At 41.1% G+C, this 24,021-nt stretch overlaps 1 protein-coding gene across 2 annotated transcripts in view; it reads right to left on the bottom strand.

The window, feature by feature from the left end:
• The window catches only part of kiaa0586 (KIAA0586 ortholog), a 490,003-nt gene that overhangs the window by 464,936 nt on the left and 1,046 nt on the right, over window positions 1-24,021 (bottom strand). The window contains exons 2-3 of one of the 2 annotated variants that reach the window (XM_048537548.2): window positions 12,597-12,673; window positions 858-936 (exon numbers count right to left, since the gene is read on the bottom strand). In XM_048537548.2, coding sequence (XP_048393505.1) covers window positions 858-936; window positions 12,597-12,673 — 156 coding nt within the window. The remainder of the gene's footprint in view (window positions 1-857; window positions 937-12,596; window positions 12,674-24,021) is intronic. The other variant, XM_048537549.2, reaches the window with a different exon arrangement.

The raw sequence follows: 24,021 nt of genomic DNA, 5'->3' as shown, positions 1-24,021 counted from the left end.
GAGGGGGTTGTTGAGGGAAAGGGTAGCCACAGCTAAAGTGGCACCCATTGTCTATGGAGAGCTCCTCTTTGAGACAAGAAGTGCCCAGAATAGTGGTTTCCCCACACAGGGGGAGACACATCACTGCTTGGATTATATTAATGCCATCAGGATAAGAGCTTTAATTGACCTCTGGGCAGAAGAGGCATCCACACCTCCATGCCACTAGCAAGATGGCATGGCAGTGGGAAGACATCAAGCACTCTAACTCTCATTTTCCCTCATTATTTTACAGGGCCAACCACCTTCAAACATGCCTTCCAGTAAAATTAAATCCAACTCTTCAATAACAGGACATTTGAAATATTGTCCCCTAAAAATACTGCTGGTACTAGATCAACTGAAAATTACAAAGATGAGATTGATAAATTTTAGTTCGGCAACATATTAAAGGTTAAAACTGAATGATTAGTCAACAAAATATATATACAAATCAGTCACTAAATAACCGAATGAGAAAAAAAGTTCAAGGGGCTGAATAACCTACTCTTGTGCCGAGACTTCTGGTTTCAAAATTAATCAAAATGTTGCTCTGCAGCCACAATCATATTTAAAGCACAAAATTCATCTAATATAAGAGAAATTAAGTTTATCAGCTGCTCTTAAAATTGCATTTCTAGTGAGATATGCATGAAGTAACATTCATACCAATCACAAGTGAACTCTCAGAGTGTGCTTTTTGCTCTCTTAACTGAAAGAGGATACTGGTGAGACACACATTTTAAACTGTATTATTGTACACATTGAATCTATTCTGCAAATATATATATTCATAACATACCAAAAACCAATGAGGAAATGTCTGTGCTTGGTCATACCTTCGTGTCTGCTGCCATCTCCTGGCTCTGTTGGAACATGTCCTGCAATTACTTGCTGATGATTTGAACTTGAATGCTGCTTTTTACAAAATATAAAATCAAATTAGTAAATTTTATAAAATATTTAAAAGACTCACAGCAAACTTACAAAATTAGAATCGAGAACAATGTTCAAAACAAATTGCTGACTTGCTCTTTCTCATTCCTTGAGAACATTTCTTCCATAAGTTTCAACAGTGACTAAAAGTACTTAACTGGATGTAAAATACCTTGGGTCATACTGACCATTTTGAGTTTGCACTAAAAATCCAAGTCTTTCTCCTTAAGTGGGAAACCCTTTTTTTGTATTGGTAAATCGTTGTGACAGACCAGGTTCACAACAGTCAACGGGAACAGACAACAGTCAAAAGTTGTGGTACATATTGAAGTAACGACTTAGAAAGGAAAACAGGTCCTCCGGTCAAACTTTTAAGAAAGAAGTTAAACAACTGGACCACAAAAGATTGCATTCTCAGGATTATTCAGTGGCAGAGTTTTTGAGATTAAGTGCAGTACAAACTGATGGCACAAATGAGGTAATCTGATATGATCTCATTGCCATTACGAATATATGGTTACATGGAGATCAAATCTAGAAGCTTAACGTTCAGGGACATTGACCTTTCAGAAAGACAGGATGGAAGGAAAAGGTAGTGGGATAGCACTATTAATAATGGATGAAATGAGGGCAGCTGTGACAGATGATCCAGGCTTAGATGATATACAGTCTATTTGGATGGAAGTAAGTCACAGTAGGAAAAGAAAACACTGGTAGAAGTAGTGGTGTATGGAGATTCAAGAAGTAGCCACAGAAAATGGAATAAATCAACAAATAAGAGGAGCATGTAAAAAGCGGGTAATAATTATGGGCAAATTTAATTTTCAGGTTTATTGGGTCAATCAAATTGGAAAGATAGCCAAGACCACAACTTCAGACACTACATTAAATACAGTTTCCTAGATTAATGGGTCAAGGAGCCAACCAGGGAACAGGTAATGGGTAATGAGACACGTTTAATAAATGACCTCAGAGTGAAAGATCCCCGAGGAAGTTGCGTTCATGATGGAATTTAACACTGAGTTTGAGAACGAGAAACTTGGGTCCAAAACAACTATGCATAACTTAAACAAAGGGAATTACAATGAAATGAGGATAGAGTTAGCTAAAGTAGACTGGGTAGATAGATTAGCAGGTAAGAACAGTTAGCAAGCAGCAGTAGACATAATAAGACAGTACATAGCTCTTGGCAAAAATATATATCACCAACCATGCCTTACCAAACAAGTTAAAGAGAGCATGAAGTTGAAAGAAAAAGCATATAAGGAGGCTAAAATCAGTGACAGCCCCAGAGACCAACATAAATTCGGTATCCAGTACATACTGACAATAAGATCTTCTTCAACTATATAAAAAGGAAGTTAGAGGTCAAAGGGACATAGGCTTCTTAGAAAATGAAACTAGGGAGATGATTACGAGGAACAAATAAAAATGGAAAAGGAGTTAAACAGAGATAGTAGGAACTGCCAATGCTGGAGAATCTCAGATAACAAGGTGTAGAGCTGGATGAACACAGCAGGCCAAGCAGCATCAGAGGAGCAGGAAGGCTGACGTTTTGGGCCTAGACCCTTCTTCAGAAATGGGGGAGGGGAAGGGGGTTCTGAAATGGAGGGGGAGGCAGGTAGAAGATGGATAAAGGAGAAGATAGGTGGAGAGGAGACAGACAGGTCAAAGAGCCGGGGTCGGAGCCAGTAAAGGTGAATGTAGGTGGGGAGTTAGGGAGGCGATAGGTTGTTCCAGGGAAGATGGACAGGTCAAGGAGGTGGGATGAGGTTAGTGGGGAGGAGACGGGCGTGGGGCTTGAGGAGGGAGGCGAGGACAACCTGGGTTGATTTTGGGATGTGGTCAGGGGAGGGGAGATTTTGAAGCTTGTGAAGTCCACATTGATACACTTGGGTTGCAGGGCTCCCACGTGAAATTGGAGTTGCTGTTCCTGCAGCTTTCCGGTGGCATCATTGTGGCAATGCAGGAGGCCCAAGATGGACATGTCGTCCAAGGAGTGGGAGGGGGAGTTGAAATGGCTCACGACTGGGAGGTGTAGTTGTTTGTTGCAAACCGAAAGGCATTAAACAGATATTTTGCATCCATCTTTACAGGGAAAATTACTAGATATACCATTAATACTTAAAAATACCAGGAGGAATGAGGCACTATCACCACACTAAAGATGCATTTTTAGACATGCCCATGGCGATAAACACAGATAAGATCCTTGGCTCTAGTGGCTCTAACCCCAGGATCCTATTGAAACTAGCTAGATAGTAGATGCATTGATTGTAATTTTCAAAAAATCTTGGAATCCAGAGAAGTAACAGAGAATTTGAAAACTATTCATGTGACACCCTGATTCAAAATGGGAGGGAGGCAAAAAGCGGGTAACTATTGGCTGGTCAGCTTAACATTCATTGTTAGAAATATGTTGAAAGCAATTATTAAATTGGAGGGTTTCAGCACCAGGAAGAGGCTGAATAGGCTGGGGTTATATTCCCTGGAGCATCAGAGGCTGAGAGGTGACCTTAATAGATGATTGTAAAATCATGAGGAGTATGGATAGGGTGATTATCCAAAGTCTTTTCCTGGGGTGGGGGAGCTTAAAACTAGAGGGCATAGGTTTAAGGTGAGAAGGAAATAATTTAAAAGGGACCTAAGGGGCAACTTGTACACACAGAGGATGGAACACGTATAGAATAAGCTGCCAGAGGAAGTGGTGGACGCTGGTACACTTATAGTATTTAAAAGGCATCTGGATGGGTATATGAATAGGGTTTGGAGGGATTTGGACCAAAAGCTGACAAATGGGGCTACATTTATTTATGATATCTGGTCAGCATTGACAAGTTGGACAGAAGGGTCTGTTTCCCTGCTGTATATCTCTATGAAGAACAATGTGGCAACAAACCCAACAGTGGAAAGTCCTTTTTGGTAATAAATTTGTGGAAGAAACCATGCAGTATTAGACGAAATGTTTCACAAAATCTTAGTGGATCAACCAAGTTGTAGACTTACCCCTGCCCTGATATGTATAATCCATGCAGAAATGACCAGGAGCTAAACTCCATGTCACTGAGTTTTTGGGGGATATCCAAAAGTTTTGTCAAAAATAAATGATCAATCCCATTGGCTGAGAAACAGATTATGATTTGCTGTACCATTTTCTGAGCACTTAAATGCCCTGTATGGAGGAAGTAGGGCTGATATTTGAAAGGAACTTCAATGAGTCTTCTGGCATCATGCAAAACCATTGGGAAGAATTTTTATCTGGAGGCATGGTAAATTAGAAAAGAGAAGGGCAGAAAGGCTGAAAATGCAGAAACAGAAGTAGGCTTCTTTACAGCAAGGTCATTATTTCACCCTTTATCATTACACAACATTAAACCTGAATAGCCTGACTCCTAGGTGGCTCCTCAATGCACTGCTCCAGAAGCTCAGCTGTTATACATTGTGGGAATTCATCTGCCCCTACCTTTATGCTGATTTAAATACCTAGTCTAGTTTAATTTGAAATTGTATATTATTGCTATATTACCCATGTTACATGCATTTCCGATTTGTTGATTTACATTTTGCTCAACATTACTGGACCATAAGACACAGAAGCAGAATTAAGCTATTCGGCCTATCACGTTCTGCCATTCGATCATGGTTGATGGGTTTCTCAATTTCTTCCTCCTGCCTTGATTCCCCTAATAATTAAGAACCTATCCATTTCTATCTTAAATACATTCAATTACTTAACCTCCACAGCCCTCTGTGGCAATGAGTTCCACAGATTAACCACATGCTGGCTGAAGAAAGTCCTCCTGATAGCAGTTCTAAAGTGTCATCCCTTCACTCTGATGCTGTGTCTTCAGGTTCTAGTCTCTCCTACCAGTGGAGGCATCTGCTCTGTCCATTCTATCTGGGTCTCTTAGTATTCTATAAATTTCAGTGAGATCACCCATCAGCCTTCTAAATTCAATCGAATACAGACCCAGAGTTGTCAATTGTTCCTCATAAGATAAACCCTTCAACCCCGGAATCATTCTTGTCAATCTCCTCGGGGCCCCTGATAATGCCAGCACACCTTAGACACATAACCCAAAATATCTTAGAATATTCCAAATGCAGTCTGACCAGAGCCTTATACAGCCTCAGCAGTATATTTCTGCTCTTGTAGTCCCACCCTCTTGAAATGATGTGAACTCTGCATTTGCTTTCCTAAGTACCAACTGAACCTGTATGTTCACTTCAAGAGAATCCTGAACTAGGACCCAAGTCCCTTTGTCTTTCTTATTTGTAAAAGTTTTCCCCATTTATAAATTAGTCTATGCCTCTATTCTTCCTAACAAAGTGAATAACCTCAACTTTCCCATGTTGTATTTCATCTGCCACTTCTTTGCCCTCTGTCCTAGTCTGTCCAAGTCTTTCTGTGGTCTCCCTGCTTCCTCAACACTACCTGTTCCTTCATCTATTTTTGTGACATCTGCAAACATAACATCAATGTCCTTAGTTACTTTGAACAAACGAATAGTTGTGGTCCCAACATGTACCCCTGCGGAACTCCACTCTTAACTGGATGCCATCTTGGTAAAGACCACTTTATCCCTACTCTCTACCCTCTGCCAATCAACAAATCCTCTATCTATGCTATACCTTTCCCCTAAATATGTGGGTTTTTACCTTTTTGACAACACCTTGTCAGAGGCCTTTTGGAATTCCAAACAGATCACATCCACTCGAGGCCTTTTGGAATTCCAAACAGATCACATCCACTGGACAAGAAACGGAACCATCACATCCACTGGCTCCACTTTGTCTAACTTACTTGCTGCATCCTCACAGAATTCTTTCAGATTTATCATGCATGACCTCCTCTTTGTGAAACCTTGCTAGCTCAGTTCAATTCCATGATACACTTTCAAGTACTCCTCAATCTAATCCTTATAATGGATTCTAAAATCTTACCAATGACCAAGGTCTATAACCAGCCTATAGTTTCCTGTCTTCTGTCCCCTGTCCTTCTTAACCAGGGGTATTACATTTACCATTTTCCAGTCCTCTGGGATCCAGTGATTCCTGAAAAATCACCAAAAATGCCTCCATAATCTCCTTAACTATGTCCTTCAGTACTTAGGAGATAGTTCATCTGGTTTGGCTGATTTAACTCCTGCATATTGCAGTCCACTATTATTATAATAGTGCCTTTCTTACAAGCTTTCTCTATTGCCTCACTTATCTTCTGCCCAGGTCCTGATTATTGCAAGGAGGCCGGTACATAACTCTCATCAGGATCTTTTTTGTCTATGTAATTATTCAGCTCTGCCCACACAGATGCTACGCCTTTCGACCCTGTACACTTCTTGCTATCAGTCTAGTTTCATTTATTACTACCATGGCAGTTCTGGCTATCTGTGAGTCTCTTCAATAGGACATGAATCCTCGGGTATTTATTTGTCAGTACTGTTACCCTTGTTGCCACGTCACCGATACTTAGATCGTAGGTGCGAATTTTAATCTGTGCTACAAGCTCATTTACCTTGTTTCGTATAATGCGTGCAACTAAGTACAACGCCTTTGGTCTTACATCCACCTTCCCCCTCACCTTGCTGTTCCCAAAGTTATATTCCTGACCCTTTCCATACTCTCTGTCCTATTATTGTTCTGCAACATTATTAACCTCTGATGTTTTCCATAATTTTCTATGCAACTAAACCAGTTTAGTGGAAACAATTATGCTAGGTAACTCAATTGCCAGGATACTGGTCCCAGCATGATTCTGGTGGAGGCCATTCCATCAGAACAGGTCCCTCCTTCCTCAGAAATGGTACTAATGTCCCACAAATTCAAACCCGTGACTATCCCCTGAAGCACAACATCCAGCTAACTCTCCCCCTCCCTGAACAGTCACAGTGTTTAAAGTTCAGGCTCCAGCTTATAACTCCAAACCAGAGTTCCTCAAGCAACAATATTTGCTGCAGATGTGGTCACTGTGAACCACAATGTGGTCCATCAGCTCCCACATCTTGCAGTTACAGCACTTTATCATTGTTTGGTAACCGAAAACACCTCCTGTCAATATTTTCTGCCCCTTATACAAGGAACAGAAACAGAAGTAACTCATTCAGCTACTTAACTGGGATTATGGTCAATCTGTGGCCTAACTTCACGTACCTACCTTGCCATATATTACTCGATACCTTTGCTTAACGAAAAAATTATCTATCTCAGACGTAAAATCACCAACTAATCTCGCATCAACTGCCGTTTGTGTAAGAGAGTTGCAAGCCTCTACCACAGTTTGCACGTAGAGGTGCTTCCTAACATCTCTCTTGAATAAAGACCAAAAGAACTATGAATGCTGTAAATCAGAAACAAAAACAGAAGTTGCCAGAAAAGCTCAGCAGGCCTGGCAGGTTAAGAGCAATCAGAGTTAACGTTTCAAGTTTGGTGACCCTTCCTTAGAACGTTCGAAGGAAGGGTCACCAGACCCAAGACGTTAACTCTGATATTTCTCTCGAACAGTCTGGCCCTAACTTTTAGATACTCCCCCTAATTCTAGAATCTCTAACCAGTGGAAACAATTTATCTACCTTGTCTTTACTTGTTAATACCTTGAAGACTTCAATCAAATCAACTTTTAAACTTCTAAATTCTCGAGAAAAGAAGCCCAATTTATCTACTCTCCCCATAACGTAACCCCTGAAAACCAAGAAGTCCCATGTTGTTTATTAGCTTCACCCAAACTGATTCTACATCTTGATCCTTTGATCCAAGATTCTTTCTGACTAATGTGCTGATCTCATCCCTCGTTAGGAGTGCTACCCCACTTTGTTTCCCTTTGTGCCTCTCGCTCTTTAAAGCTGAATATCCTTGGGTATTCACCTCTCAATTTTGGTCACTGTGTAGCTATGCCTTTGTAATAGTAGTTTAAATCATGCTCATTTGCTTTGATATGTGCCTTCAAATCATCAAGCATTTTGTGAATATTGTACACATTTAGATAAAGAGCCTTTAATTTAATTTTTGACTCAATTTTCTATTCTGATTCTGTTTAGTGCTTGCCTAAGCGACATCTATCTTCTAGTTTTGCATTCTGTTTTTCTATTTCTTTTTACTAGTTTTGCTTCCCTTGAATCTGAGTTATCTCTTAGATTTCCATTCTGCCCACCCTTGCTAATCTCATTTAAACTGTACCCAACAGAATTAGTAAGTCTTCCTTTGAGGATATTAATGCCACCCTAGGATGTAACCTGTCCATCTTGTACAAATCTCACCTGCCCCAGTGCTGTACCAATGCCTCATAAATCTGAAGCTTTCCTTCCTACACCAATTTGACAGCCGTACGTTCAATCGGTGTACTTTCCTGTTCCAATACTCGTAAGTACTTAAGACTGAGTAATCTTGAAATTACTGCTTTAGAGGTACTACTTTTCAATCTCCCCACTCACTTCATAAAACGTGCTTTATAGGTGTCATTCCCCCTTCTTGCATAAAACATTGGTAACTGTCTGTTCACAATTCCCCAGAAGAATGGCCTACACTTACTTTGACGTTGGCACCAGAAGGTGACATATCATTGTGGAGTCATGTTTATGGCCACATTTATAAATTAGTCTATGCCTCTATTCTTCCTAACAAAGTGAATAACCTCATTTCCCACGTTGTATTTCATCTGCTCCATTAATGAACAAATCCTCCATCGTTACTGCTCTTCCCCTTGTCCTCTTTCTCTTCCTCTCCTTTCCAGTTGGCTCAATTGTCATGCCATAAGCATGGGTCTAGCCACACTCACCCGAACAACTAATTCCTTCACCAGTATTGAAAAGAGAAAATCCAATTAGTTAGTGAGTCCTCAGCACATTCCTGCACTCTTTACCCAGTTCTCTTGGACTTCCTGGAAATGTCTGAGTAAGGATATAGTTCACGATAAAAGTATAGTAATTTTACATGGCAATCAAACAATTAGGATACATTACTCCAACATAACAATGAAGCTGTTAAGGTGCATTCCTCAAGATTAATAGTCACTGACTGTACATTAACAATGTCAGAACTAGTAACGGAAAGGATAAGGGCATATACATTAGACAATTACTCAATAGATGATGCCACATAAAGAGCTTTCTGAACAGAAGCAAATAGTAAAGATCAGACTGGGTAATTTTGTCTCTGAGGCCAATTACAGAGATTTGGCACAAGAGTAACAAATACAAAAGAAGAGGCCAGTGAACGAATGGATGTTACCATGATATGGAAAGCACGAAAGCCACTGGCAAATACCAAAATTGGCAAAGTTTGCAAGATAAGGCTAAAAGGTAAGAGCTACGGATTGGCACGATGAGAGAAGATGTGGAAGGCCTAAAATGCAGTACGAATTCTGCAAATATACCTGAAAATGAACACAGTCCTTGGAAAAGATTGAGAACTAATGGAAGATCCTACCATGGCAGCTGGGGAATTAATAAATCTGGACTAGGAAGCTAGTCTTTAAAGGTGATTGTGAAACTGTTGGATTGTTGTAAAAACCAATCTCCTTCAGCAGAGGAAATGTGTTATCTTTACACAGTTTGCCCTCTAGGTGACTGCAGATTTAGAGTAATGTGACTCTGATAGCGGAGAAGATTCTCGGTCATTTCAGAGTTATAAAGCCACAGCAGAACAAAGACCGTAAGTGTCCATGAGGACCCTGGAGAAATATACCCTATCCATGCCCCTCAAGGTTTAACAAACCTCTATAAGGTCACTTCTCAGCCCCCAATGCTCCAGAGAAAACTGCCCCAGTCGATTGAGCTTCTCCCTATAGCTCAAAGCCTCCAACCCTGGTAAATGTCCTTGTAGATCTTTTTTGAACCCTTCTAAGTTTCATAACACCCGTCCTATAGCAGGAAGACCAGAACTGTATACAGTATTCCAAAAGTGGCCAAACCAATACCGTGTACAGCCACAGCATGACCTCCCAACCCCTAGACTCAATGCACTGACCAATAAAAGCAAACATACCAAATGCCTTCTTCACTATCCTGTCAACCTGGGACTTCACTTCCAAGGAAGAATGAACCTGCAGTCTGAGGTCTCTTAGCTCAGCAACACTCCCCAGGACCTTCCCATTAAGTGTATAAGTTCTGTCCTGATTTGCCTTTCCAAAATGCAGTACCTCACATTTACCTAAATTAAACTCCATCTACCACTCCTCAGCCCATTGGCCCATCTAATCAAGATCCTGTTGTACTCTGAAGTAGCCTTCTTCGCAGACCACACACTTCCTTACTAACCATACCGCATATGTTCACTTCCAAATCGTTTATATAAATGACGAAAAGTAGCGGACCCCTCAGCGTCAATCCTTTTACCCTGCTGGTCACAGGTCTTTAGTCTGAAAATGCAACCCTCCACCATTACTCTGACTTCTACCTTCAAGCCAGTTCTGTATACAAACAGCAAGTATTCCACATGATCTAACCTTGCCAACCAGTCTACCATGAGAAACTTTGTCAGATGTCTTACTAAACTCTATGTATATCATGTCCACCACTCCACTACGATCAGTCCTCTTTGTTAGTTCATGAAAAACTCAATCAAGTTTGAGAGACAGGATTTCCCACGCACAAACCAATGTTGAATATCCCTCATCAGTCCTTGCCTTTCCAGATACATGCAAATCCTGTCCCTCAAGATATTTTCACACACATCTCAGAGTCATACAGCACAGAAATAGACCCTTCGGTCCCGCTCAGTTCATGCCAACCAGGTTTTCCAAACTAAACTAGTCCCGTCTGCCTGCATTTGGCCCATATCCCTCTAACCCGTTCCTATTCATGTACTTGTCCAAACGTCTTTTAAATGTTGTAACTATACCTGAAAGGTTCTTTTAAATTTTTCCCTCTCGCCTTAAAGCTATCCCTTCTAGTTTTCCATTCCCCTACCCGACGAAAAAGACCTTTGCTATTCACCTCAACTATGCCCCCCCTCTTGATTTGATAAACCTCTGTAAATCACTCAACATCCTATATCAAAATTGTCTGTTGGCAAAACTGTCCGAGCTCACCCAGTTACGGATTTAGCCAGTCTCCCCAGGCCAGTCTTGATCCATATCTCCACTGTCTTGCCCACAATCACTGCTTTAGCTTTACTACCCATGTTATTATAGACTGGCTAAAACTAATTGCCGTGACCACAAAGCACAAGATGAAAACACTTCTGTTCTTATCCCACACCTTCAAGTCCATTGCTACAACTTTGTTACAGACTCACTAGCCTCAAAAGAAAATAAATCTTCCTCATTTCTGTCTTAAATGGGAAACCTTTGGTCTGAGATACATCGTCTGACCCTCGGCTCTTCCATAAGTGAAAAACAACCCTCTCCACATTTTTCCAGTCAAGTTTCCCAGGAATCTTATATACTTCAATAAGGTCAGCTTTCATTCTTTTAAACTCCAATGACTGCATGCCCAACCTACTATACATTTCCTCACAAGAAAATTTCTCCAGACCCGGAATCAACCTCACCAAGAACCTTTCCTGGACTGCTTTCAATATCAGTATGTCTTCCCTTATATAAGGGGACCAAAACTGCTCATACTGTTCAGGTGTGGTCTGTGTTGTGTCTTCCCTAGTTTTGGTAAGGTACCTATATTTATATTCCATTTCCTTATAAGTAAAGGGAGCATTCCATTTTCCTTCACCATTGCGTACCGATCTTTTTTGTGATTCATAAATTATTCCTTCTATGCTGCAGCTTCCTGCAGTCTTCCTCCATTTAAGTCATACTCAACTCCTCTATTCTTCCTACCAAAGTGCATTACCTTATATTTTCCCACACTGTATTTCCAGCCAAGTTTTTGCCCATTTACTTAATATGTTTTTTATCCTTTTGAAAACTGCGTCATCCTCTCCATTTGCCTCCCCATCTGTTTTCATCTCATCCACAAACTAGCAATACATTCACTTCTATCATCCAGTTCATTACTCTATATTCTAGGTGGTTGTAGTCCCATCTTTGATACCTGTGGTATTCCACCAGTTACAGGCTGCCACCTTGAAAATGCCCCCTTTATGTCAAGAAAATGAGAGGGGGAGGGGGGAGGGAGAAGTGAGTGGAACAGATTTGCTTTGGGCACCTACACAAACATGAAAGTCACAAGCAGCTCAAACAACTCTGACTTGTTTTCGCTCTTTTTTTTACTGTTTTGTTCATTTTTTGAATTCAGTGATTCTAAAGGTTTTGAAACAACCATTAACACAGCTATCTCTTTGATCAATAAGTTCTCAATCAGCTTGCCAAGCTATACTGATATCAACAAATTTAGATAATCAGTTTGAGGTACTTGAAAATTAATTTTTAGAATTATAGTTTTAAACAGTGTACATACAGCCCATCCCTGCCCTGCATTCCCGAATACAAAAGTTATTTAAATTGACCTGTTTAAGTGTCTCTTAGAGCACAACAGCTTGCAAACTCCCTAATGTCATACACAAGCAACTGCTTTGGTATAACATATACATATTTTACATAACACCAGAAGAAAAACACACATTCAGTCACAAATCGAGACTGAAACGTAACAGGTTTTTCAATGAAAATGCAGTGTACACTACAGGTGTCAGAGAGGAGACAAACTCCTCAATGCTAGACTCAATTTTCAGGTAATGAAATACGTTCCTACCCATGTTTGTAATGTATGGTTGCTTTCTCCTTGAGTTTGCTGAACACTTGATTTTGTTCGAAGGTCATATTCATCTGCTGAAATAAAATAATTATGAATAAATTTAAAACAATAATCCTTGAAAAAGAGTCACATATACTAAAAGTTTAATTCAAAAATGGCAATATTCATAAAATACAAATAACAGCAAAATGTTTTCAAAATATTCATTTTTCTTTCACAGAGCCTTTATTTTAGAAATTGCAACACATAATTAAATAAAACTAGCAAAACCATGCAATTTATAGTACTTACAATTAATAAAGAATAAACAGTTATGTTGATTTCCTTATACTGGAGGTAATGGAAATTAGCAAAAGACCAGATTTGCTTTCTGAAAGGTTCTCCTCTCTTTCATGTTTCTAATTGCAGTAATATGAAGAAATAAAACTTGCAAAACTGTATATAATGAAGCTACTGTATTCGTAGGAAGATAAGAAATTTTAATTTATCCTGTGGTATAGAAATAAAAATATTGGAAACATTTAGAACATTTTCAACATTGTGTCAGAAAAGAGCTTTGCTTGTGTGTTGCTGGTGTCAACAAATCCTCTTGCTTCAAAACGTCAAGATTTGCGAAATAGTTTTCAAAAAGGAAATAATTTCTCTTGAATGATGGAAGCAGAATTTTCTAAGTTTTCCAAAGAAGTATAAATTTATGTTTTCATTGACTGTCATTTAATTCACTTCTAGAGCCAAAAATATGAATATCAAGGTACTCCAAATAATTTTTGCAGACTCATTTGAAACAGTGATGACTTAAGTTTTCACTGTTATTAGCAATAACTTTGGTAGCTTTGTTTTGAATAAAATATTTCTAAGGCTACTGGTGAATTTAATGATATGAGGGGGAAGGAATGATGTTGTGATAAATGTCAACAGACAGATAACCCAATGCCCAGGCTAGTGCTCTGGGAGCATGGGTTCTGTGATAACACCTTCAAGTTCTACGGGGAATCATGAATTAATCTCCTTGTGGAACTTGTTAAGTTGGTAACAGGCCTGTTGGAACTCCTCATTTGAGCCCTTTGGAAAGCAGACGCTTCAAGTAGTTAAATGAAAAATAAAACGAAAGGATGATTTGGTGACTGAAAACTCACCCTGTTATGTGGGATAAGATTTCTAGGGAATGAAAAAAAAGGAGTAAATCTGACCAAAGCCTCTTGTTTCTGTGGTCAAGTGGTTATCAAATTCATTTTCTACATGAAAGGGCGCTGGTTCAAAACAATGCAGAAACATTTGCATGAAATGCTGGTGCAAACAGTGTTTCCTCATTAGTGTCTTGAAGGCATGGCCAAGTGGTTTAGGCAATGGATCTGAAATCTATTTGGGTTTCCCAGTGCAGCATCAGGTCCTGCCAACTACATTTTTCATCTTCTGTGATTTCATGGTCACTTGAGGTCAGTGGTAATATCCCTATCTCTGAGCCAGGAAATCTGGGCTCAAGTTCCATCTGCTCAGAGATGGGCAAGAAAAACCTTGAACAGGTTAATTAAAAATAAAATAAAATCAAGCCAACCCGATAGGGCTTTTGTGGGCACAGTAGTAGTGTCCCGACCTCTGAGCCAAGAAGCCTGGATTCAAGTCACAAACCATAGATATGTGCCAATAACATGTCTCAAGACACTGATGCAGAATGAAATAAAACAGATCCAAGGGCTCTTGCGGCACAGTGATGGTTTCCCGACCGCTGTGTCAGGAGGTCTGTGTTCTGTAATCCCAACTCCTCCAGAGGTGTATCATAACATCCCTGAAGAGGCTGATGATAGATCAATAAGACAGACTGATAAAGTGGACCCGGCAGAAAAATAAATAAAGTAGAATTGATTGATTTCATCGCTTCCTGCCCTTCCTACTCTGCCCTCCCACCATTCCCTCTCACTTCTGTTGACTTGTGTCGCCTATAATTGGCTTGCATGCAAACTTTTAATTGTTTGCACAAGTGATTAGTGATGGTAGTTCATCATTAAAAATCTAAAAAAAGTCACAATCATTTGGTGGTGGGAAAAATCATTCAAGTCTCAACTGCTCCAGAGGTGAGTAACAGCATGTCTGAACAGACTGATTAAAAATATCTATAAAGCAGGCCAGCATTGCCAATAACAGGCTTCGCATGTAAAAATCTAATTGATGGCTTCTGTGTTTTACTGTTGGCGGTTGATTAAAAAAAAAAGTAGTCACAGTGCTTTTGAGAAAACAATAAAGCAGTCACACTTTATAATTGGCTACATGGGTGATTTACTGGTGATGGTTAACAGTAGAATTTTAAAAAGTATCATGGTGATTTGGAGTTGGGGAAGCCATTCATTCAACTGTGTGAGATAACACTTCCAGATGTAAAAATAAAATTTAAAAAAAAAATCAGATTTGGGATGGCGGGGTGGGGCATGTGTGCATGCGAGAGAGAGAGAGAGAGAGAGAGAGAGAGAGCGCGGTGGCGGGGGGGTGCATCATGATAATGTTAAGGGCTAGTAATCCATCAGCCCTCACAAGTACACACACACATACAAACTTCCCATTCTCCCTTTTGATGGCTTGCAATGCCCACAACAGGCCTTGCATGTAAATATCCAGGTGGTTGCATGGTGTTTTTTTTTACTGGTGGCAGTTAATAGTTGAAAAGGAAAATAAAAAGTCAGTTATTTGGTCACCATGGAAGACTTAGAGCCTTCTACCACTACCCTTTGTCTCCTATCACTAAGTCAATTTCTGATCCGTCCCACCAAGTTTCCCTCAATTCCGTGTGTTTTAACCTTCTCAATCAATCAGTCTCCCAAGTGGGACTTGACTTTGTTAAAAGCTTTGCCTAAATCGATATAAACTACATCAACTGAACTTCCCTCATCTACACATTTATCACATTTTTGAAAAATGCTTACAAATTTGTTAGGCATGACCTCCCTCTGACAAAGCCCTGCTGACTAACCCTAATGAACCCATGCCTTTCCAAGAATTTTCTCCAACAGTTTCCCGGTTACTGATTTTGGTGGTAGAAACTTTGCTCAGTCGTGCGTGATAACCCAAGATAGGTCTACAGGATGGGTCCGCATCCCACAGGGACCATTCCTTCCGGGCACCCTAGTCCACTCTTCCTTCGCCCCAAACCACTGCCTCTCCAACCTCCCAGCCCAAGTAGGCCCACAGCACCTTCCTCTGCAAGAAGTGAAAGTGCAACACCTGTCCATTTACCTCCTCCTTCCCCCAGTGTCCAAGGGCCCAAGCAACACTTCACTTGCACTTCCCAGAATCCATTATACTGCATTTGCTGTTCACAATGTGGTCTCCCCTACATTGGGAAACGAGGCATAGACTCTACGTTCTGCTCACAAAAAAGACACTGAACTACCTGTTGCCTGCCACTTTAACACATCACCCTGTTCCCATACGAATATCTCCGTCTCTGACTTGCTAGTGTTCCAGCGGAGCTCAAGGCAAGCTGGAAAAAGAACACCTCAATTACCGCTTGGGTATGCTGCAGCTTTCCAGACTCAATGTGGAGTTCAATAATTTTAGGGTCCAAACTTTCCCATGTCCTAGCCCGCTACCCCACACACCAGGACTTGTTATCACATAGGGTGCTGTTACACACCACCTATTATGAGCCACAGTTAACAACTATTCACCCTCCAAGCCAGATCATTACCAACTCCTTTGTCTATTCAACTGCTCTTCTCTCTCTTCAGGATCTATCCTATCATTTACTCCTTACCCCATCCCCCTCCCTATTTTCTGCATATAAACCAAAATTTTCCTAGCTACCATCAGTTCTGAGGAAGTGTCAACGTTTTGGTCTGTTAACTCTGATTTTCTCTCCACAGTTGCTGCCGGACCTGCTGAGCTTTTCCAGCAACTTCTATTTTTGTTCCTGATTTACAGCATCCACAGTTTTTTTGGTTTTTGTTGTAGGTCTGCTGTACTGTCTGTCCCAGGCTGGGACTAGAATATAATAGAGCTATTACTTGTAGTGTAGTATTTAACAATAAAGGAAATCCCTTTCCAGTCAGGCTTCCTGAGTTATTGCAGGTGCAAATCCCTTTATGAACTTCTGAATTCATTTAAAAGTATCAATTAATTTTTTTAAGAATAGGTTAAAAAAATTTCATTCATGGTTACTCTGGAACCATTGTCAATTGTTATTAAAAATGCATCTAGTTCATTAATTTTCTTCGCTGCCATCCTTAACTGTTCAGACCTATTTACAACTCCAGCATACAAGCGACGCAATGTGACTGACTCCTAAATGCCATTTGAAATGCCAAGCAAGCTATATCAATTACAAAGACTGAAAAGAAGGGATGAAACTGTCATACCATTCAACATCGATTGAGACATCAAAAACAACAATGTCAAATCCAATCGTGTTGACTTTGCAAAACCATCCTTAATAACACCTGGTGAGTTGTGCTAAAATTTGGGGAGCTGACCCGTAGACTAGCCAAACAACAGCCTGACAACATCACACTTGTTAAATCATACCTTAATGCTGTGATCCTGCTTGACCTTATTATCCAACAACTCAGATTCGAAACTAAAATCTGCCTTTCCAGGTCATATTCTGTTGCTTCTGGTTTTCACCAGGTGGTGTCTCAGAGACAGAAATACACAATGCTGCAAATTTTACTATTGATAAAATAGAAACTTATGATGCATGAAAAAGGTGACTTGGAATATATTTACATATAACACAAATGCAAGAGTTTTAAACATACAGCAAAAGTACAATGCCATGAATTCTAAAACTCTCCTTTACAAGTTTCAAAGAAAAACATCTCTTGTAACATGCCCAACCCTTGTAAAATATTCACACTGGAATCTCTTTCTGCAAAACGTCCATAGTTTTAAACTAACTGTGACCTTAACTCCTAAAGTGAAAATGCTAATAGCTTTTACATGGAGCTCTTAAATGCCTACATTTAAATGTAGTCAGGTTTAATTGGTTTCAGTGTAACTAGTGGGAGTATGTTGGCTGTAAGGAACGGGCTGCAGATGTTCTTGGAGCAGAACATGAAATAGCCCAAGGCCGACAGAAATTTCATCATGCCTTCCAGTTAGGGAAACGAGGGCTATAGGAAAAAGGCAGGAAAATGGAGTTGAGGGTCACCAGATCAACCAAGATCCCACTGAATGGCAGAGCAGACTCAATGAGCTGACAGGCCTCCTTGTGCTCCTACATCTTATGGTCTTTTGGGCCTATTCATTAACGCTCAGCTTGCGTTCCAACAGGACCGTTCAGCTCTAGGCCTCATTACTGCCTTAATTTAAACATGGGCAAAACAGCTGAACTCCAGACAGGAAGTGAGGGTGATTTGTCTTGGCAACAAGGCAACATTTAATGGAGTATGGCAGCAAAGGGCCCAGCAAATCAGTGGGGAAATTCTCCACTGGTTGGCGTCATACCTACTGTAAAAGATGACTGTGCTCATTTAAGGTCAATCTTTTCAGTCCCAGGACATCATTGTTGACTTGCCTGGGGCATTGTTTTAAACCCACCTGTTCAGACATGTTATAACACACCACTAGTAAGGTGGGAAGGGGTGTGTGGATTTGAACTCAGGCCTCCTGGCCCAGAGGCATGGACATACCACTGCAGTGACCTCGGTTCTTTGGAGCATTTTCCTCAGCCCAACCATCTTCAGCTGATCATCAATTACCTTTGTTCAATCATAAATTCACAAACGAGGATATTCACTGTTAACTGTACAATGTTCAGCACCATTCACAATCTCTCAAATGCTGAAGCACAACATGTCCAAATGCAGAAAGGCTGGGACCACATCTAGGCTTGGGCTGATAAGGGGGAAAAAGAACTAAATGTGACAGGTGTGAGGTAACAACAGAGAATCTAACCATCTCCCCTTGCTATTCAGTGGTCTTACCATCGCTGAAGCCCTGAATTTCAACAGCCTGATGATTACTACTGGCTTGAAACATAACTGGACTTGCCATATAAATACTGTGGCTTCAAGAATGGGCCAGAAGCTAAGATTTCTGTAACTTACTGATCTCCAACATCCAGTCCACAGGCACAAGTTAGCGTTATGATGGAATACTTTCCACTTGCTTGCATGAGTGCAGCTCTAACAACAATCAAGAAGCTCAATACCGTCCAGGAAAAAGCAGTGCAAAGATCAGTTGATACCCCATTCATCACCATCACCACCACCAACACCAACGCAGAGTCAGTTTGCACCGTCTGCGAGATTCACAACTGTAATTCACCAAGGCTCCTTCCATAGCGGCTTCCAAAATCATGATCTCTACCACCAAGGGCAACAGATTCTTTAGAGAATTAGTGGCTGAGTTACCATCCAAGTCAAGGACCATCCTAACTTGCAACTGTATCACCACTGATACCGCATCACTGGGTCATAATCCTGGAACTCACTTCTTAACTTCAATTTGGTTTGCAACAGATCACCAACACATTCTCAAACACAGTAAGAGATGGGCAATGAATACACCTATTCCAAACTATCTCCTGCCAAACTGACTGCACTCCATGTGCTTAGATCCAACCCTGGCTTTGCTATTAAGCCTGTCAATGCTACTGCTGTTGTAGTCTGGCATGTTGTGTTTATGAGTTTCTGTCAATGATAACACCCAGGATGTTGATGGTAACACCACTGACGGTCAAGGGGTGGTGGTTAGACTGTCTCTCATTGGTGATGGTCATAGCCTGGCACGTGTGTGGCATAAATGTTGGTCGCCAGGATATTGTCCACATCTTGCTGCATTTGGACATGGACTGCTTCAGTGTCTGATGAAACCTAAATGATGCTGAACATTGTGCAGTCATCGGCAAACATCCCTACTTTTGACTTTATCATGGAGGGAAGGTCAGCATGGGGCGAGTGGGCAAATCAATGGCAGATGCAGTACAATTTGGATAAATGTGAGGTTATTCACTTCAGAAGCAAAGCCAAGAAAGCAGATTACTATTTGAATGGCTGTAAATTGTGAGATGGGATATGCAGCAGGACCTGCATGTCCTTGTGCACCAGTCACTGAAGGTAAGCATGCAGATGCAGCAGGCAGTAAAGAAAACAAATGGTATGTTGGCCTTCATTGCGAGAGGTTTTGAGTACAGGAGCTGGGATGTGTTGCTGCAGTTGTACAGAGCCATGGTGAGACTACACCTGGAATATCATGTGCAATTTTGGTCTCCTTTTCTGAGGAAAGATGTTCATGCTCTCAAGGGAGTGCAGCAAACGCTTACCAGGCCGATTCCAAGAATGGCAGGTCTGACGTATGAGGAGAGATTGACTAGGTTGGGCTTGTTTTCGCTAGAGTTCAGACAAATGTGTGGGGGGGGGGGCAGGAATCTCAGGGACTTATAAAATTCTAACAGGACTAGACAGGATAGATGCAGGGAGGATGTTCCCAATGGTGGTCTATCCAGAACCGGGGATCACAATACAAGGATTCAGATAGACCATTCAGAAGGGAAATGAGGAGGCATTTCTTCACCCAAAGAGTGGTGAGCCTGTGGAATTCATTGCCACAGAAAGTAGTTGATACCAAAATATTGCATGCGCTCAAGAGGCAACTAGATATAGCACTTGGGGTGAATGGGTCAAAGGTTATGCAGAATTAGGCTATTGAGTTGGACGAAGAGCCATGATCGTGAAGAATGGCAGAGCAGGCTTGAAGGGCCAAATGACCTCCTTCTGCTCCTATCTCCCATGTTTCTATGAAGCAGCTGAAGATGTTGGGGCCTCGGACACAACCTTGAGGAACTCCTGCAGAGATGTCCTGGTTCGGAGTTGATTGACCTCCAATAACCACAATCATCTTCCTATGTGTCAGGTATGACTCTAACCACCGGAGAGTTTGCCCTGTGATACCCATTGATTCCAGTTTTACTGGGCTCTTTGATGGTCACTTTCTGAATCCCATAGCAAGTGCATGATCTACAAGGCACAAGTCAGGAGTATGATAGAATACTCCCCCACTTGCCTGAATGGGTGCGACTCCAACCACTCTCAAGAAGCTATACACCATCCAGGACAAAGACGGCCATTTGATTGGCACTGAAACCCACAAACATTCACTCTCTCCACTACCAGCAGAAGCAGTATGTACTATCTACAAGACACCTTGCAGAAATTCTCCAAGGGTCCTTGCTTAGCACTTTGCAAACCCATGAATTCTGCCGTCTAGAAGGATGCAACATCTGCAATTTCCCCCTCCAAGACACTCACTATTCTGATTTGGAAACATATCACAGTTTCTTCAGTGATAATGGGAACTGCAGATGCTGGAGAATCCAAGATAACAAAGTGTGGAGCTGGATGAACACAGCAGGCCAAGCAGCATCTCAGGAGCACAAAAGCTGACGTTTCAGGCCGAGACCCTTCAGAGAGGATGAAGGGTCTTGGCACGCAACGTCAGCTTTTGTGCTCCTGAGATGCTGCTTGGCCTGCTGTGTTCATCCAGCTCCACACTTTGTTATCACAGTTTCTTCAGTGTCGTTCAATCAATATCCTGGAACTCACTCCCTAATAGTGTTGAAAGTATCATTACAATGACATGAAATAAAATAGAAATTCATTGTCACGTGTATGTTTACACGAAAAATACAGTGAAAAGTTTTAAGTTGCCCCACCACAGCACCTACATTAATGGCAGGAGTCATATATATAATCACAAAAAAGCAGCAAAATTAAGACGTTGTTCATCAAGTTCCGTTAATGGATCCTGGGCTCAGGGAAAGACAATTAAGAAATGATTGAATACTCGAAGAAACAGCTGGGATGAGACCACCATGACAAGCCACTGGAATATGAGGCCAGAAGCCTCCAAACAAGACCACTGTACCTGGCCAAGGCCACCACTCCTGGATGAGATTGCCTGCTAGGCCACTGGAACACCTGGCCTCAGAAGACAAAGAAGACCTCCACGCGGGGACAAAACCACCACACCGGGAAACCGGGACATCAGCCCGAGACCGCCTTTCTACTCCTTCAGGCGCCCAGGTCTAGCTGTGGACCTACAGACTCGGCCTCAGCCTTGCCTGCAGGTCTTCCCAGGACCTGTTCCTCACTTGCTGAGAGACCCTGGGCTGGGTTGGAGCCATGTCCAGCTCATCCTGGTGTTGCTGCCAGACAATTAATACCTACATCCCAAGAAGTGAATACAAAGTGCTGATAGTTTTGTGAGCACAGCTTGGTTGGGTACGTTGTTAAAACTTGAATAAGAGTAACTGCACTCAAAACATTAACTCTGCTTTCGCTCCACGGATGCTGCCAGACCTGCAGAGTTTCTCCAGCATTTGATTTGGTTTCAAATTGTTTATTCACACATGGGACATGGGCATCAGTCACTGACCACCATTTATTTCCTGTTCTAGTTGCCAGTGAGAAGGTGGTGGTGGTGGTGAGCTGCCTTCTTGAACTGCAGAGTATGTGCATTAATCTACAGCATAACGCCTTCAGGATTTGGACCCAGTGACAGCAAAGCAATGGCGATATATTTCCAAGTCAGGATGGTAAGTGGATTGGAGGAAACTACTTATGTGGTAGTGTTCCCATGTATCACTGCCCGTGTCCTTAGAGCGAAAGTGGTCTTGGATTTGGGAGGTTCTGTCTCAGATCTTTTAGTGAACTTTCCAAATCCAAGACCACTTTTGAAATGGTGCCAATCAAGCATGCTGCTTTTTCCTGGATGGTGTCAAGCTTCCCAAGTGTTGTTGGAGCTGCACCCATCCAGGCAAGTGGGAAACATCTCATCACACTCACGATTTTTGCCTGATAGATGGTGGAAAGGCTTTCGGGAATCAGGAGGGTAGTTACCCACTGCAGTATGCCTAGCCCCTGGCCTTGTCTTGTACTGACTGATTTATTTGATAAGTGCAGTTGCATTTGTAGTAGTTAATATCTACATTTTATTTTGTTAAGCGTTTTGAATAGAGTTACAGTTAAGCCAATTCTTTTTATTTTGATTTTGTCTATATTTTAACTGTAGTATAAAATTAAAAAGTATGTTTTGCTTAAACTCAAGTAGTTGGACCAATTGAATTGCATCTGGAACACATTGCCTTACTTTAAAATAAGAAAAACTTAAGGTCTAGGCTACCTTCTGAATATAGTTTGAGAGGGTTTACTGTGGTCCATAATAGTGGCACCATTAAATTTCAACAGGTGATGGTTGGATTATTTCTTATTACAGATGGGCATTGCATGGCATTTGTGTGTTTTGGATGTTGCTTGCTGCTTTTCAACCCAACCTTGGATATTCTGCAGGATTTGTTGCATATGAACATAGGCTGAATCAGCATCTGAAGAGTCATTTTACAAATCTTCAGCATCCACAGTTCTTTGTTTCATTTTTAACTTGGTACCTCCCCTGATACCTGTTTGATACATGTGAGTCAACTCAAAATATTGTCTTCTCTAGTCTTGTCTGTTCTATCACATTTGACCAATTTTCTATAAGCTACATTCCACAAGTTTGAGGTCATCAAAAACAGGATTGCCCACACCATTTTCTTATACCAACAGCTGTTCACCATCGTCACCTCTGCTCACAGGACTACACTGGTTTCCAGTAAAAGAACAGCTCAATTTTAAAATTCTTATTTTCAAGTTCCTGTCAATTTCCTTAGTCAGCTCAACAACCTAGTAATGCTCCTATAAAGCAACTTATCATGTTTCAATATATTTCAGGTACTACATGACTACAAGCTGTTGCTGTTGCTACACACTCAAAAACATCCCAGTCCCAACACCAGCACCAGCATAAGTCAGGTTGCACACTTTCAAGACTGAAGGAGAAAAGAAGTTGCAGCATTAAGATTTATTACATCGGGTATCCTTATAACAACTGAAAAAGTCATTAAGCCCAACGTTTGCTGGCACCCATGATCCACTTGTCTTCCATTCCAAATTCTATCAATATGACTCACATACACTTGTCCAGCTTCTCTTAAATACACGTTTGTTATTCACTTCGACTTCTTCCAGTGGCAGCAAATTCAACATTCTCACTGCTCTGGATATTGCAGTCTTTTCTAATTGCCCTCTGGTATGTCGTATGTTTCTACTTGAACCATAGTACTCAAGTCTTGCGGAGGGTATCTATTTAAAGCAAGGAGTTATCACCCAAAAATTTGGAGAAACTAATTAGCAAATTCAATAACATATTTTGTCACAAATATATTAATTCAACATTGTCACGATCCAAAGATCGTCTTTTAATATCGGTGTGCAAGTACTTTTTTTAAAAACAAAAACAATTTGCTAACCAAACTCATCAGGTCCCCGGACAAGAAACATTAACTCTATCCCTACGTCGACGCTGTCAGACATGCTGAGTTTCTCCAGCAATTTCTATTTTTGTTTCAGGTTTCCAGCGTCTAATGTTCTTTATTTGGCTTATTAGCGATACT

The sequence above is a fragment of the Stegostoma tigrinum genome, chromosome 10, assembly GCF_030684315.1.
Source record: "Stegostoma tigrinum isolate sSteTig4 chromosome 10, sSteTig4.hap1, whole genome shotgun sequence".
Classification (NCBI taxonomy): Eukaryota; Metazoa; Chordata; class Chondrichthyes; order Orectolobiformes; family Stegostomatidae; genus Stegostoma; species Stegostoma tigrinum.
This window is presented reverse-complemented; position numbering and strand designations above follow the sequence as displayed.